Here is a 17,988-nt window from a genome sequence, read left to right on the forward strand (position 1 = left end):
AGATTTTCGTGCAAGTCTTCTCTCAACTAATCTTTCAATTTTATAATTTTCGGATTGTAATGGATGTACTGTGCGATCCCACCCTTTCTGTAAACTTTCAAAGATACCATCTGTTGGTAAGGCAGGCGAAGTCTCTCGCACAGGCGTGAAGAAATAGTACACAGAGGAGAGGGATTCAGTTGCCATTTTATTTAATTAAACTCTTCACCAAAATTGCACGTACTTCGTGCCCACAATAGCACCTAATACTTTTCATGTCCTAAATACAAACTCTACTAACAACAGCCACAGTACGACAAGTTCTTGATGAAGTTTCCTTGCAAGACTTTGCCGAAGATGACTCTCCAATACATGCACAAGTAAGAGACCTTCCCACAGACCTGGAGACGGAGAATGACACTAATATCACTACTCTTGAAATCAAACATATTCTCAGACAACTTCCGCATAAGGAAATAACAACTTCCGCATAAGTTCCACATGAGTACAGCTTTAGAGAATGGAGAGCGTGGCGCTAAATCGATTAACCACAATGGTAGAAGAATGCTGCCCACGTTCCCCGCCACTTACAAAAACACCACCTACATGCAGTGAGAACTTATGAATATTTTAACAATAAATTTAAATCGTTATAAGGTATTTCTCTCACCTTTTTAGCATTCCTTCGTGCTGTAGCGGTCAGCACGATCGGCGCTTACGCAAGAGGTCCGTGCTTCGCGTCCCGGCAAGGCCATTGCTCATTTTTCAACTCTCTTGATTAAAAAAAACCTAATATCTCTATAGTGGCACCCGAACTAAACGGTGGTGGATGGCGATTCTCCAGTACCAGGATTTGGCGCCTGGATCCTTTAACCTCCAGTCGCCCTTTAAAAGAGGAAGTATATAAGGTATTTCTCCCGCCTTCTTAGCATGCCGCTGTTGAGTAGTAGTCAGCACTCTCGGCGCTTTATTTCTTCCTTGAATAGCATTTTTACCTTTTTGGTAATAAAAAAGTAAAATTACTCAAAAGTTGCTTTTTACATTCCATATTTGAAAGGGCACCAAACAAAAACTGCTGCGTAGAATTAATCGAACTTTTTCACAAACAACCCTTGCTACATCAGCTGTCAAAATATATAATGATTATGCGGTTTAACCCTTTGCGGCACACCTAAAAATTTCCTTCTGTATGCACAGAAAAATTGAGTGAAAAAGGATTTATAGGTTACTCTGAACCATCTTTATTTATAGTACATGGAAGCTCAACACAAGCCAGTCCATAGATTTTAGCAATGTTTAGTTTTTAAGACCCTCATTTTTCAAAGAAATTTTCCAGATTTTTTTAGGGTATAAAAGGAATTGTTTGAATAGAAATTTCTATGTTATTTTTTGGCTGTAGGCTAATCTCCTTATTATATATTAGTTTTAATTTTTTACCTTGAAATCTTGCCTAAAATCAAATGGCGAACCCTATGTGTGCCCAGACCGGACTCACCGATAATCTAGGACAATTGAGAGTCTGTATTCTTTGTTTCTTCGCATCTCATTGGTCAGTTCATTCACAACAATGCTCGTTTCAGCACTCTTTTCGAAGCTCTATTCAATCAGTGTGCCACTTTGGGCACACCCACAGAGTTAAAACGATAAGTGATATAACGGTAAGTGATTAAAACGATAAGATATCTTCATAAAATTTTACTTGTGTAACCCTCTAGGCCTAATAAGACTGCCTACCTTTTTTTAAATCAAAACTCCGACTTTAAAAGGTAGCGTGGCGGAAAGGGTTAAGTGTGAAGTTGGCTTGGAAAAACTCAACTAAGCCTGCTGTTAGGAAGAAAACAAAACTGCGTTCCGAACAAACTATTATATTTCAGATAGTTAACAATACATGCCTTCCGTTCAGACATGACTGTAAAATCATAAAAAATAGAAAAACTATAAAACAATAAATCACCGTTTTAAATTTTTCAGCTTCTGATCTTGGTTGAAAATAGAATCTGCAACTATTTGCCTTCTTCAACCCATTTCCAGCGTAAGGTATTTTAATCATTTGCTAGATGATAAACTAAGTGCCTACGTATTGTTTCGAACTTTTCGAATACTGTGGATAATTAAACAATATCCGTTAATATGTAAAATGTATTAAAGGTAATGGATAATTAATCACTGAAATAAGCGGGATCATTAAAAATACACTATATTAATTTGCTGGGCGTGGCTACTTTCTCTATCGAATAATTAGTCAAAGTAATGGTTGTTGGCCATTATAAACTTTATACGTTTAATTTCCTCAATTTATTAACTGCCTACGCTCCTCGCGTTATAATGAATTTTGTATTTTAAAATTAATAGATATTAATTATTTTAAAGACCAGCAAGCGTGATTAAAGTTTACAGAAATTGCAATTTTTATCTTACTTGAAAGTGTTTAATCACTATATTATTAATATCAGATTTGGGCAACAACGAAGGTTATGTAACACAATGTGAGTTAGAATCCAAAACAGAAATTGCAAATTTTTCCTACAACTTATAATTTTCATTTTGAAATTAACAAAGCAAAAGTGGTAGCAACAGACTTTAATTATTATAAAATCTTAGTATCATTCCTACTTCGGATTCAACCGGGAAAGGAGCTATAACTAAATTTAAGACATTCTCCAACGAGTGGAATTAAACAATGGGCTATTGAATTTGTGTGACCTTATTAAGTCTCAGCCTTTGTACAGAATGAAATGCTAATACGGTTTTATGTTAATTAAGCAGTTCTTATGATCTGAACCTTTACTATAACTTCTTCTTTCCGTAGTCCTCAACAGAATGCAAATTAGTTGTTTTTGTATTTAAGTTGAGGATTGGAACGTTAGTCTTGCAGTCTCGTCTTGCTGTTACTTAGTATCTCCAGCTTTGCTTACGTTTATTTCCGGCTTTAGCATATTGCTAGCCGACGTTAATACGTGCCGATAAGTACCCTAACTCAGCTTTCATGTATAGTTTCCGACTGTGTTACCTATATTTGACTTTGGCTTTATCTTATGTTAATTTAGGTTACCTATATTTGACTTTGGCTTTATCTTATGTTAATTTAGGTTACCTATATTTGACTTTGGCTTTATCTTATGTTAATTTAGGTTACCTATATTTGACTTTGGCTTTATCGTATGTTAATTTAAGTTACCTATATTTGACTTTGGCTTATATTAATTTAGGTACCCGCAAATGGTGGTCGTCAGTCTGTTGCACAAATAGTCATTTATGCTCGTTTAAGCGTTAAATAAAAAGGTTATTTTATTTTCTTAAAAAAACATTAAAAAAGTTACGGAGTAGTAAAAGATTGTGTTCATCAAAAAGGAATATACTGATTTATAAAGCCTTTTGAGATAAAATAATTAAGCACCGAGATATTAGACTCATATTCCACTGAAAAGTAACTTCTGACCTTCTTTCTTGAAAATTATTTGCATTGCGATTATAACTACTGGGCACAACAATAGAAAATGATACCAAATTTTTACGTGCCATACCTTTATGTTTGAGATACGAAAGTGCATTCACAGGAGGTGCTGGAAGTGATCACTCCTCCCTTCACTGTTCAAGACGGCACTGCATGTTCGCGTATGTTGCTGCAAGCGTATTGGTCGTCACTGCCAGGATTTCACGGCGAAATAATTTGATGTAACTCTTCGATAGTGCGTGGTTTGTGCTTGTACGCATTACCTTATCTCATAGAATACAGTCAAGAAGGTCAAGTCTGGAATAATGATTCAACCGCAGTCATACTCGTTATAGATGTGTGGCATGTGGGCCCATCTTTTTGGTACCAGCCAAGTGTAAGCTCCTCATCATCCAACTGGTTCACAAATTACTGAAACAGTGACTAGTACACTTCATTAGCGATGGCAGTGTCAAAAATATGGCCCGATGATGCGACGTGATGCTGCTGCGTAGCATTAATCTGCTGCGTAGAAAATATGGCCCGATGATGCTGTGGTAATGAATAATATAGAGAGCGTGCCCATCTTCTTTGAATAAAGGGGTTCCTAGACGACAAAATGCTGGTTGTCGCTACCCCACAAACGAGTGTTTTGTTAGTTCATGCATCTTTACAAGGAGGAACCCGCTTCATCATTATACCATGTGTACCCTGGCACCAACATACGCGGAAATACAGAGTCGTGTTGAATTGTAGATACAGGTTGGGGATGGATCACTTATCTATCTTGTAATATCTCTTGTAATATACTTTAATTTCTCAAACATAAAGGCATGCCATATAAATTTGGTGTCATTTCCTCTTAAGGGGGGTCATACGCCTGAAACCCCTCATGATCTTCGAATACGTGGCTGTTGCAAGAATTGGGATAGTTTATTTATTTTTAAATCAATTACTTCCACCCTTTTACACCTGACTACATAATACAGCTTCTTTGGAAACTAGAAACCAAAATGTTTGTGTTGCCACAAATATTTTTGTAATTAATCCGCTTTGTGACAAAAGTTTTCGTCATGTTTCCACCTTGCCCGCATGATATTTTAAAAATGGCTAATGGTACATACTTGAAATTGGATGGAATTCTTTATATAGGCACTATTTTCTAACTGAACCAACAATCTGATGAATATTTTAATATTGAAAAATTTTATGGACGAAAACATTAAAAATTTTGTTAATAAAATACATTTTATAAACTTAACTCAAAATAAAATAAAAATTTAACGTGAAATTTTTATAATTTTAGGTTCACAGTAGTTTCCAAATTTTATAAAAGCTATATATTAAATATGGAATTAAATTATGAAACAGAATGTTCTAAATTGTGCGCGCAAGGTGGAAACATGACGAAAACTTTTGTCAGAAAGCGGATTAAATTATAAAAATATTTGTGGCAACACAAACGTTTTTATTACTATTTGCCCTTTCGCCCTCAACCTCACGAAAGCCTTTCGCACAACTGCAACAAGTGCGGTGACTGTCCTTGCGGGGTTGCTGCCTCTCCACATCAAAGTAGAAATGGAAGCGGCATATACAACTCTAGTATACTTGAGAAAAGACGTCACATTCTGCAATAGCACCTACAGCCCAGTCCAGTTTGAAACACCTGGACACCCTCTCCACACACACCCGGCAATTAAAGGCAAAGGAATTTCTGTCATCATTCCACGCACCCCTACCAACACTGGAATGCAAGTACCTTCACAAGGTACCCACATCTTTACAAATGGTTCTAAACAGGAGGAAGGTGTAGGCAGTGCCTACATCCACTACCAGGATGGCCTGATAGAACAAGAATGGAAAGGTCGTTTGCAAAATCACAACAGCATCTTCCAAGCGGAGGTCCTGGCCATCACAGCAGCAATGCAGCACATTGTCCATAATGATCTAACTCATGCCACACTTCATACAGACAGCTACTCAACACTTCAAGCCCTTCAGAACCATCAGCACAGATCCCCACTAGTCATAGCCCTTCAGCACCTCTTGCAGCAAAATTCACATATGCACACGACGCTGATGTGGATAAAAGCACATGCCAACAACGAAGGCAATGAGTCAGCAGATCGTTTAGCCAATCAGGCAGTAACTGACTCAAATGCACAGCAGATCCACCTTCCTACCTAAAGGGACAGCTCAGGAGTAAAGGGCTCCAACAATGGCAGGAGGAATGGAACCATAGCACAACTGGCCGCCGCACCTACGATTTCTTCCCCAAAGTCAGCACGGATCGACACATCGCAATCGCTCCGCTGACACGATATATCACGGGACACGGCCCATTCCCCAGCTACTTCCAAAGGCACAACATCTCATCAACAGATATATGCGTCTGTGGAGCCCCAGGCAACCCAGACCACTATCGTTTCACCTGCCAGCCGACAAAAGACCATCACCTCCCATGTCCAACCATGAACAGAGATGCGTACCACCGCTTTATCATCACTCACAAGCCAGCCATAGCCAAAATCTCCAAAGCTATCACTCAAATCGGGGCAATGGGCCAAGATATCTGCTCACCGCAATAGACCAGATTAAACACGATCATCTTTTCGTCCCCCCTACCGACTATCCAACCTTTTCAAAAGCTTTTCACTCAGGGGCCACCCCCACAAGTTGTTAAACAAAAGCTCCCCACCACCAAGCCTTCAACTTTATGTGCACACGTCAATCTTCTTTAGAACTTACCTTACCGGTGTGCTAGCAGAGTACCAACTGTGTCAACTCAAACTGCCTTCGAATGCCTACATCACCTTCCAAACTATTGCAATGAATGGCACACCGCACGTATACATCATGCACCAACTCCGACTATGCCTAAGCACTAGTGCACACATCAGTGAAGATCAGTACCTACACCGTACTTGTTCACAGTCATAGTAACTGTGCAACCATTGTGACTGTGTACTGAAATTACTGTGCCTAACATAGTGTCTGCGCTGTAGTGACTGTACCAACCTATAGCAATTGCATTAAAACTTAGTGACTGTGCCAAACTCCAAATTTAGTGCTATTAGTACCACAGTGTACACTAAACTTTAGTGTAGCCTGAACTCTTGCAAATTTGAACTATAGTGCAGACTGTACTTTCAGCGAACTCTAACACTAACTCCTGGCACCATAACTTGACATCCGGTACTAATAGCTTCATCTCTGTGTTTAAGTGCTCACAGCACATTTGCAACCCCAAGGATACCAGCAATACACATATGACTCTATAAGTATTTATTACTCTTGTTTTTACTTTTGTATCTTACATATGTGTCTCTCTTCATATTTATCTTAATATCAATGCATCCTTATGTTCGTATCTGTTAGTATTTGTTCGTTTTTGCCTGTATATGTATCTATTCTTGTATTTGTTTTGTATATTTTTATGTATCTGTGTTATTCCAACAGCCATGCACACCCACAAAGTTATTGTCACGCAACCATTGTCAAACAATAATCCTCAGCCCCTGTTTGGCCATGTATTGATCTTTAGATCTGTATTATTAACTCCCGAGGCAGCCTCAAGGGGCCCCAGGGAGTTGTTATCCCTAGATAGGAGAGGGCGTGGGACACACGCCTGTTTACCTATGTTAAACACCAGGCATCCCCGTCCTCCGTCACCTGTCACCTATTTCAGAAAGCAGTTATAGTATGTATTCAACTGTGGAAAGTTCGAAGCAATTGCTTTTAAAATAAATAAGTTATCCCAATTCTTGCAACAGTCACATATTTGAAGATCTTACAGGTTTTAAGGTGTATGAGTCCCCTTAACAGATTTTTGTCACACTTTTCTTCGGGCCATTTCGAGTGGGACAACCTGTACTTCTTATCCTATGTCTTGGCAAGGCATTCCAGCTCGAAGCAAATCACTTAAGGGTATTTGTTCAAAGAAGCAAACACGAATGAGTTATTAATCAATAAATGATGGATATAAATGCACTGTTTAGTTTCAATGAACCTGCAATATTATCCCACTATAGTTGCAAGTAATGTTTTAGCGTTTGTTGAACGTAAATTCATTCTTGAGGTAATTCCTTGTTTTCATTATTATGTGCCATATGCATGTAATAATAAAATTCCATAGTCAAGAATACAATTAAAATTCTAACTGGATGTTCTTTTCATTTTTAATGGCGACGTTCTCTTATTTGAAAGTACGTGGAATTAAATCCACAGCCCCCTAGTCAAGTTGTTTTTCCCGCCGTATCTACACGTACAGTTATAGAATGTTCTGGAAATATTTAAAGCAAACTGGATTGGCTGACGAGGCTGACGTCATTTCTTGGAAGCTCCGCCTTTCCAGAGGCTATAAAAAGACTCGCAAAAGGAATATCGGGGCTTTTTCTTAAATGTCACGATGCAGTAAACCTTCATACAAAATGTTATTAGTAGTTCTTTGTTATTTACTCCGGAGATCAGATTTTTGTAATTGCTATTTTCTCCTGAAATATAATAAATGGATTCTGTTTTTTAAAACTATCGTCTGATAATTTAAGCTACGACTACATTGATGATTCTTCAACAATCTATTTATTCCTGACAAAAGCTGGTACATCGCATGCATATAATGCACATAATTTATGTCTTGTCTTGTCTTTTTGAATGGTTAGGAGGCAATTAGCTGCCTCTGCTGCTTTAACCACCGCTTTTGAAAAAAATGCCCTTAGGCGTTGGTATATATAATTGAAAAAATGGGCGTGTAACGCCGCGCCTACTAGGCGAAGCTGAAGCAAATACAAAGGTATGTAGAGTGAAAAAGCATCTGGGAGCTGTTCGAGCTGTGACGAAAGATATAACTAGCTGAAAAGTTTGCTTAATAAAGCATTTGAAAAAATAAACATTAAGTAATTTAAATTAAGTAAGCTTTTGAAACAGGTTCAGAATGAAATTGATCATAATTATACTGGTGGGAGTGGCTCAAATGAGGAATAAGTCAACAGTAACATATTTCTGGTGAATTTCAAGAGTTCTCGTGCGAGAAATGTTAAAGTCATATAAATTAACAGTATTCACAAACAGTTCACACTGTACAAAGTTCTGGAATAAACACACTTTTTAAGAAACACTTGTAATTTTAAAAGACACAATATTTCAGCATAAGTCACAGTTTAGAAGGCGGGATGGTGAAACACACATAATTAAGTCAGTTTGTGTGTCCCTAACAAAGTCTTTTTATAGGAACACTAATAAAATATAAAATTCTTGAAAATAATGATATAAAGTAGTAATCCACTGAGCTTTTTTAAGTCCTAAATAAGTTGAAAAAAACACAAAAGTCTCTAGTGGGGAAATATTTACAGTATGTACAGCTATTTACAAGTTTCACCACCTTGGATTATGAAAAATGCTCCTAGGACGCTTAGCAGCATTTTCAAGTGTTGGATCATAATTGATTAGTTCTTAATATGATCATATTGAGACTGTTCAATTTTACTGTAAAAGTTGTGGCAGGTTGAAATAATTTGGTCAGCAATTGGTCTGATTTTTAATTCTTTGTGTATTTGCAAATTTCTAACGAACCAAGGAGAATTAACTATTTCTCTTAGAATCTTGTTTTGAAAGACTTGTAACTTGTGTCTGTACGTTTTGAACACTGTAGCCCATATGGGAATTGCGTAAAGTAGTGTCGGTCTAATCAGCATCATGTAAACTCTTTTCTTTAATTGAATGTTTAATTTTGAGTCTCTTTTGATGAGAGGGTACAGAGCCATTTTTGCGACTGTAGCTTTCCGTAAGGCATATGCAGTCTGTTCCTTGAAGAGGAGTTGTGAATCGAAAATGACACCCAGGTATTTAGTACTATTGACGACGGGGAGTGGCTGATCTTCTATCTTTATATTTACGTTTACTGGAGTAAATTTTCTATACCTTCTAAAGAGCAGAATTTGACATTTAGCCGGATTAACTTTAAGTTTCCAAGATTTGAGGTAATGTGCGATGATGTTAACTGCTTCTTCTAATTAGTCTACAGCAAACTGTGGTTTTAAAGATTTTGTAAAAATAGCGGTGTCATCTGCATATTTCACAAGTTTTGAATTTAGTGGGATTGGCATATCATTAGTAAAAATATTAAAGAGAATTGGCCCCAAAACACTTCCCTGGGCGACGCCGCTTTTGATTCTTTTTCTTGAGGATAAAGTGTTATTGATTTTGACATGAAAATTGCGATTTTTTAGATAACTTTGCATTAGTTTGATAAAATTTATAGGCAGATGAGCAAGGTGTAGCTTAAAGAGGAGTCCCTCATGCCACACCTTGTCAAATGCCTTTTCTAAATCTAGGAAGCAGCTTGCAATAGTATTTTTTTTGGAAAAGGAATCGGCAATAAGTTCAGTAACATTGAGAAGTTGATGTACTGTGCTATGCTGTGGGCGAAAACCAAACTGTTCATTTTGAATTATCCCTCTATCTTCCAAGTGTCTCGTCAGCCGTTTCTGTAGAACTCGCTCAAAAACTTTGCTAAGACTTGGAAGCAGGCTAATTGGGCGATAAGAGTTAACATTTTTTGGATCTTTGCCAGGTTTAACAAAAGTAATGATATGTACCATTTTCCACTGCTGCGGAAAATAGTTAAGCCTTATGCAGGCATTAATTATGTTGGTAATTAGGACAATATATCCCTTGGGGAGAATTTTGAGCACTTTATTTGTTATCCCGTCGTAGCCGGGGGCCTTTCTATTTTTCAGATTTTTTATAATGTTTTGAATTTCAATGGGCGAGGTGTAACCAATATGCTGTCCATCTGTTCTATCAGGAAGGTGAATAATGAAATTAAAAACTTCCTCTTCTGTATCTTCATCTTGTGAGTTATTTGTCGTGAAGGTTTTTTCAAGATGTGTTGCAAGAACTTCTGCCATATCTTTTTCAGAATATGCGATTCCAGTATCGGTGTGCAACGGTCCAATGTTGTCGCTATGAGTTTTTCTGAGCGCTTTCCCAAAACGCCACACTGTATCAGGGTTGAAGTCCATTTAGTCTAATAAATTATTCCAACTATCAGATCTGTATTCATTTAGAAGATTTTTAATATTCCTACTTTTTCTGTTAAGAATTCTTTTGATATTAGGATCAGCAGTACGGCGCCAAATTTTAGCGGTGCGATTTTTGTCCTTAATTTTGTCAATAATGTCATCCGGAAGTTTATCTTTTTTATGTTCTTCATATTTAGTAGATTTGTCAAGAGCACTTTTTATACAATTATTGACCTTAGTGATTTGATACTCAATGTCAGTAATATCGGCTAAAGCAGGATGCGCTGGTAGGTTTTCCAGAGAATGAATGAATTTATCCCAGTTTGTGATTTTTCTAAGTGGAATATTTTTTTCAAAGCCGTAATAAGTAAATCTGACAGGGAGATGATCGGAAGTTAGCTGATGTGAAACTTGTAGGAAGGGAATTTGTGCAATATTTTTTGTGATAACAATATCAAGAACTTCAGCGCTGCCAGTATGGCTGTATCTGGTGGGATCCGTTGGTCCAAAGATACTTAAATCATTTGTAAGGGCATAATTATGAAGGAAGTTCCCGTTTGCATTTGCACGTCGAGAGTTCCAGGAGTGATGCTTCGCGTTTAAGTCTCCGGCTAGTATTGTGGGAAGCATAATGCCGCTAAAGATGCTCATGTCACTGTTGCTGATATTATGTCCCGGGGGATTATAAGCAGAAATAATCACAATAGGTTCATTAGTGCGAGAGTGAGCTATGATGGCAGTAGTTTCAATATTACTAGAACTTGGGAGATTAAAATAGGTGGCCTGCAAGTGTCTTCTGATGAGAATCAGGGAGCCACCACCCCTGTTATTTTCTCTGTCTTTTCTAAAGGTTCTATAACCTTGGATGTTAAATTTATCACTAGCTCGAAGATGTGTCTCGTTAATTAAGAAAATATCAATGTCATGGCAATTAAGAAAGTTTATGATCTCAGTGTTCTTGCCGCGAACTCCGTTGGCATTAACCCTTTGCGACACGCATATTTAAAATATTTTTTAATCTTTAAAAATATGCCTTAGAATAAGTCAGATGGACTTACTTAAGTGCCTTTAAGGCTTGAAAAAAATTCTGCGCTTTTATTTTTTACGGTGGAAGGTGGGATACCGTTTGTCCCACCATGCAACTAGCACATGTCTTGTAGCATATTGGTGTATAGCAGGAAAAAAAATTATATGTGGAATGAATAAACAAAATAAAGCGTGCATTCTAAAATATTCATAATAAACACACTAAAATGCATTTTGTACTTATTGCATATATGCATGACTTGTAAAATTTTGCATATGCATTTGCATGTAGTATATATTTAATATTTTTAAATTTTAGGAACAAAAGAAAATATTTTCTTGAATATTAATTTAAGATTAAAATTTGATACTCGTACATATGATACTAAATAAAATATTAAAATTGGCACTTGATTCAAAAACATTTATATATGACTAAAATTGAAAAAAAGTCACTTTCATGAAACTGAACGTGTTTGAAAAACATGTTTGAACATGAAAAATGTTTGAAAAACATGTTGTTTCATTCTTTTGTAAGCATAGAGGCACTTCACATGTTTCACACATGCCAAATGTTCGTCGTTCTTCTTTCGATATGCTGCAATATGCACATCTTCTCCTGCTCGTTCTCTTTGGCGTTTTACTTACATTTTTTAGTGTCTTTTCTGGTTGTACGAACGGGTTTTTAGTTTTATTTGAACTGGGGATTTCAGTTTTCTTTTCAGCTCTTTCTTGCCTGCAAGTGCCATTAGACCTTCTGTAACTGAGAGAAGAAAATCTTTCATTGTTTTTACATCATGATCAGGTTCGTGAACAAACTTGAATAAATGTGTTTACTATACTCGCATCTAAAAAGTAAAAAAAAAAAAAAAAAAAAAAATCATGTGCCACCATTTCTTGCTTTTGCGGTCTATTTCATATAGTCCTTTCAGTAAATCAATCAGTCGACATATCCCATATTCTTATTGTATGAAATAATGCTGTTTGGGCACAGTACTTTTTTTTTTTGTCTTTCCATCTCGTTCCTTTCTATTAATTTCTTTCATTTCAGTTGCCTTTTCCAAGCAAGACAGGATAGAAACGGATCTTTTATCCTTCCATTTTATGCAATAAATTGAATCATCGCTAAATGAAAAGTCTATATTCTCTTGACATAAATTTGTCTTTTAAATTTTTGGGTAGATACTTCCGATCCATATTTACAGTGCCACATGCATAGATGGGTCTGTGTCTTTAAAAAGCGAAACAAATTATGACTACTTCCCTTTCTTCTTCAGCAATAACTTCAACCTCAGTTATTCTCTCCTGGATTTAAATTTCATCTGAATCAGAACTGACATCTGAAGCATTTGAGTCGCAATCGGATGGCAATTCAGCAAAAAGATCCAAAGCTTCCTGAGTTGTTAATTTTTTCCTACACATTTTAGCACATCAGAGCATACAACGGATGTAAAAGCGCGCGCAATCACGAAAAAAGTAGATGCAAAAAAGAAAAGAAAAAATAATCGTGAGTGCTGCCATCTATTGAGCGGAAATTCAAGTGTGTGGTGGGACAAATTTTAACCCACTTATTTCAACTGTAAAATTAATGTTATAAAATATTGCATACAATTAAGATTTTTGAAAATAAAGTATTTTTGAATATTAAAAAATATCATACATATCATAAATTGTATACCAAAATTTTTAAAATATTGAAAAATGCGAGATACAGGGATATCACTCTTGTGATCCTATTTTGAATATTTTTTGCTTATAAACTTAAGCCTTGGTATAGTAGTAACATCTACTGAGAAAAATAATAACTAAAATAGATTATTTTTAAAAGATTAGAAAATATCTAACGGAAATTGCTAACTGAGAAAATAAATATTAATTAGGTGGGACATATATTGACCCACCATGCCGCAAAGGGTTAAAGAAGGCGAAATTTAAACTGCTGGAGGCAGTAAGTTGGATGCTTGCATAGTTATTTACAATATTAACACTCATAATTTAAATTTGCTAAAAGTTCAAAGGCTTCCCACCCTATTTGGAGCTTTTCCATTATTGACTTGGCTTTAAAAAAGCGTTCAAATAGCGCTTTGCCTTGAGTAAATAGATTTTTGATCCATTTCAGGAAATCCGGGGCGGAGCCTAATTGTTCTCTTTCGTGAGCTTCATTCTGGTTGACTGATGAGGGACTGGCTTCATTAACATTTTCGTTAGTGTTTCTCCTACTCGGTAATGGGGGGAAGTTCTCCAAGTTGTTTTCTGGAGGATTTGTTCTTGTCTTTCTCCAGGCATCTCTTTGATTTTCTTTTTCAGCAATTTTACGTTTAATATTGTCAGGGTGCATTTCGCAACCCCTGTAGGAACTGACGTGGGGTCCCCCACAAAGGCAACACTTTCCTGGAAGATTTCTATCTTTTGTACAGCTAGTGGTGATATGGTTTAATCCGCACTTTAAGCATCTTGGTTTATGTTTGCAGTGGGAGCGACTATGTCCATATCTCTGACAGTTATGGCACTGTTTGTGTCCTGGGGTTGGTTGGAAAGAGGTAATTTTGACCGAAAGGTCCAAGATATGTGTTACCTGAAATATCGTTTTTCCTTCAACAGTCCGTGGGACTTCTACAAGGAAAGTTGAAAATTTGACAATTTCATTGTCAATCTTTTTGGTTAGCTGTCTAACCGTTTTAACTGAAATTTTTAATTGTTGGAGTTCTTCTAATATTTCTTCAGGTTTAGTATGCACTGAAAGCTTCTTTATTACTACTCTAATGGGCTTATCCCTTGGTAGGGGAAAAGTGTGATATGGTATTTCCTTATTATCCAAAAATTTTGTGACTGAGCGATAGTCATCGTCAGATTTGACTTTTATGTGGATGTCTCCACCTTTTTGTAGGCACTCCATAGCTGTGGTAAATTTTTTAATTTCATCTCTAAGGGGCTTCCAAGACGTAACATCAGATATTATAATCGGCGGTACACGGTTTGCAGTTTTTCTAGGGGCTATGAATTCGCCTTCTTCTGATTGATCCATATCCTGAGGGTTTGTGTTGGGCGTTTGATTGACTTCCATGCTGTCATCTATTCCAAGGGTAGAATATCTATTTTTTATTGTTGTAACAGATGAGTTACTGCTATCACTTAAAGTACGCTTGTGATTTTTTTTGGGTTTAATCCAAGTTTCGCCCTGCTTAAGAGAGTTATTGTCTTGCACATTGACATTATTCATGTTTTGTTGGGTAATAATCTGACCAATTCCTACAATCTCATCAATTTCCTCTGAAGATTTAACATTTTTTAATTGCCGTTTACTTGAAGATTTAACATTTTTTAATTGCCGTGAGTTTGGCTACCATAACCTGAAATAATTTTTCAACTTCTGGATCAACTATTTTTTGACCACTATCAATAAGATTTTTTTGGATTTGCAAATAGGTAGATATAGCATCTAATTCCTCTTCTGAACCACTTTCAATAAGATTTTCGATAACATTTTTATCATTAATTAAGTTTAAAGTCTGAATGTACTCTAAATTTGGATTCATTGCAACAGTCCAAAAAGCCTACCGTCCCTAACGGAAAGGCAAGTCCATCATGAAAACACTTGCAAAAATCAAAAACCAAACTCGAAAACTACTTACGCGCACGATCGATCAGGAACACTTCACCAAGCGACCAGCTCACAGTAACTCCTAAGCTTGAATTTTTGCGCAAAAAGAAGCAATGAACAAGGACCGCAGCGACTATTTACAATAGCAGAAAATGACGCCGAGCAGCATGCACATAATTTATCATGTTTATCAGCTTATATGTAAAAGTATGCTTACGTGTCTGAAGGCGAGTTTTTGGAATCAATAAGAAGTCATTCGTATATTTTCCCAATTGATATTCAGTTTGAAATAATTTTGTTACATTTCTGATTTACATCTTGAATCCTCGATAATGTGAAGCGAGATATTTTTCGACTTTCTCAACCCTTCAACACCAAACATAACACTGAACTTTTTTCTTTGATTTTTCTTAACTATCAAGTTTCTTAACTATCAAGTTATAAATGCTGTCCGTCGGGAGCTAACCAGTAATACTCCTCACTATAAAATATTTTAGAAGTTTTCAAATAATGACCCTCCCACTTTTCTTGTTCAAGCTGTCCCTGAAGGTTACAAAATGTCTTACCATAAATGAATTGAGCAAAATATCTTGAAAATTCTTAATAAACTTTCTCGGAGCAATAAAATTTTACAACATTGTTAGATTTAATGCCATCATATGCGATAGCTTTGTTCGGTATTTTTTGTGTAAACGAAATAACTGTTCTTCGCAATATTAAAGATTATTATGGAATTACAGATAATTTTCCCAATGGGGGTTAGCCTAGAAGGGCTATAAATTTTGTTTCGGCATTTTGTGGAGTTTCACTATAAATGGCGTTTCACTTTTTAAATTGTTGCCACCAAATATTATCGCCCTGTATTATATTTAGAGAAATTAAATAAGGAAGAATATGCATAAATGTACGTATGTTTCTCGCTTTGGATAAAACAACGGTACCTAGAGCCATCAAAATTCGATAAACGTACGTCTCCAACGGAATATGGGCATCTAGAAGCTCAAATTTGGAATTTGTTTTATCATCTATTTCATCTTTTGTAAAGCATTTAGGAGTTTTTAAATAACAAACTCAACGAATTCAAAGGGAGAAATGGCAACACTCTACAGAAAACAAAATATCTCCAGTGCGCGAGACTGTGTATCGGAAATTCCAAATATATGCTTTTTTAAAAGTATTTTGTGATATTTTCTGTTGAATTGACTTTTATGAATTAAGTGCGAAGAACATGACATTTAAAAAGTATGTTCAGACATTAGGTCATTTAGAAGCAGGTGACGTGAAAAATGAGCTGTGCCTTCCCCCGGACTCGAACCACGGAGCTCTCGAATACGCGCCGAGCATGATTACCACTACACCACGAAGGCATGCTAAGAAGGCGAGATAAGTACCTTATATAGTCTCCCTTTTAAAGGGCGACTGGGGACTAAAGGATCCAGTCGCCAAATCCTGGTGGTGAAGAATCATCATTTACCACTTTTTAGTTCGGGAGATACTTTCGAATACGCGCCGAGCTTGCTGACCACTACACAATCAAAGCATGCTAAGAAGCTGAGAGAAACTTCGTATAAGTAAATGTTTCACACCAAACGTTAGAAAAACGAAACCTTTATGCATAATATAAAATGTGAAAGATTTCAGTTTTTAGTTCAGAGAGGCTTTGCCCCCGAAGGACTGTTGTTTTCGTTTGGCGATTTTGCGTTGAATCACTATAAATTTTCGTTTCACTTTTCCAACTGTTGCCACCAAATGTTAGACTCCTGCATTATATTTGAAGAAATTAAGTAATGAAAAATCTGCATAAATGTATGCATATTTCTCGCGTTGTGATAAAACAACGGTACATAGAGCTATCGAATTTTAAATGACGTAATCCTACTGCGAATATGGGCATGTGGAAGACCAAATTTGAAATTTGGAATTTGTTTTATTATCGATTTCATATTTGTAAAACTTTAACGAATTTTTGAGTAACAAACTCAACGATTTGAAAGCGAGCAATGGCAACAATCTACGAGGGGGGACCTTTTTATCTCCATCGCTCTGAACTGTGTATCGGAAATTCTAAAGATAGCCTCATTTTAAAATTATTTTGCGACATTGCTATTGAACTAAAATTTATGGTTTAAGTGCGAAGAACATGACATTTAATTAATAAAGGTAACACATAAAACGTTAAAAAAACGCTCCTTTGGGCGTAATTGAAAATCTGAAACCTTTCAGTTTTTTTTTTCTTCTTTTTTTTTCTTTCTACAATGGTGATAATACAGCTAAAGAAACAACAAATGCATTTTCTCATTTAATTTTAAAACTTTGTTTGTCGGAGGGGGGGAAGAGAAATTAAAATAACAATAAGAAATTGTGAATTCTTCTAATGCCTTTTCAATGTTTTATTAAAAATTCAGTGTCAAAACTAAGATTCACAAATTGCCGATATGAACTAATATTGCTAAAATAAATTTTGACTCTTATAAAGTATATCTAGTTCATTAAAATTCTGTCTACCAGACAGATTTTTAAAAGTGCTTTGCTAAAAGCTCTTTTCATGATAAATTGCACTAAAGCTGTCATATAAATTTACTTAATTTAAATATTTTAAGTTTCAGTACATAATCATTGCAACTAATTGCCTAAAATGAGAAATTATTTTAATTTCAGAATCTATCCGAAGAACTACAGACTACCTCACCACTACGTTAGAACCAGGTAGGTGAGTTTTTTTTCTTGAAAGGGAACTTTTTTTTTAATCCTCTGCTCTTTATAACATCTTATTAAATATGTAATTACTACTACATACATTTGCATAGTAAATATGAATATAAAAGTTATTCGTCTAACTCAGAAGTGTTTACGACAAGATGCATAATTCTAGTAACTAAATTTTTGAATAAAATCACATACATTAAAACTGCTTTGAAATTTTATTC

At 36.0% G+C, this 17,988-nt stretch overlaps 1 protein-coding gene across 1 annotated transcript in view; it reads left to right on the top strand.

Annotated features, from left to right (window-relative positions):
* LOC118189558 (bone morphogenetic protein 1-like) overlaps positions 1 to 17,775 on the top strand; it is a 1,084,318-nt gene extending 1,066,543 nt beyond the window's left edge. Inside the window, exon 9 of the mRNA XM_085821451.1 lies at positions 17,720 to 17,775. Coding sequence (XP_085677577.1) covers positions 17,720 to 17,775 — 56 coding nt within the window. The remainder of the gene's footprint in view (positions 1 to 17,719) is intronic.
* Positions 17,776 to 17,988: the final 213 nt, after the last annotated feature.

The sequence above is a fragment of the Stegodyphus dumicola genome, chromosome 7 (genome assembly GCF_044657685.1).
Source record: "Stegodyphus dumicola isolate Sdum_Otavi_A_Nest chromosome 7, ASM4465768v1".
NCBI classification, from domain to species: domain Eukaryota; kingdom Metazoa; phylum Arthropoda; class Arachnida; order Araneae; family Eresidae; genus Stegodyphus; species Stegodyphus dumicola.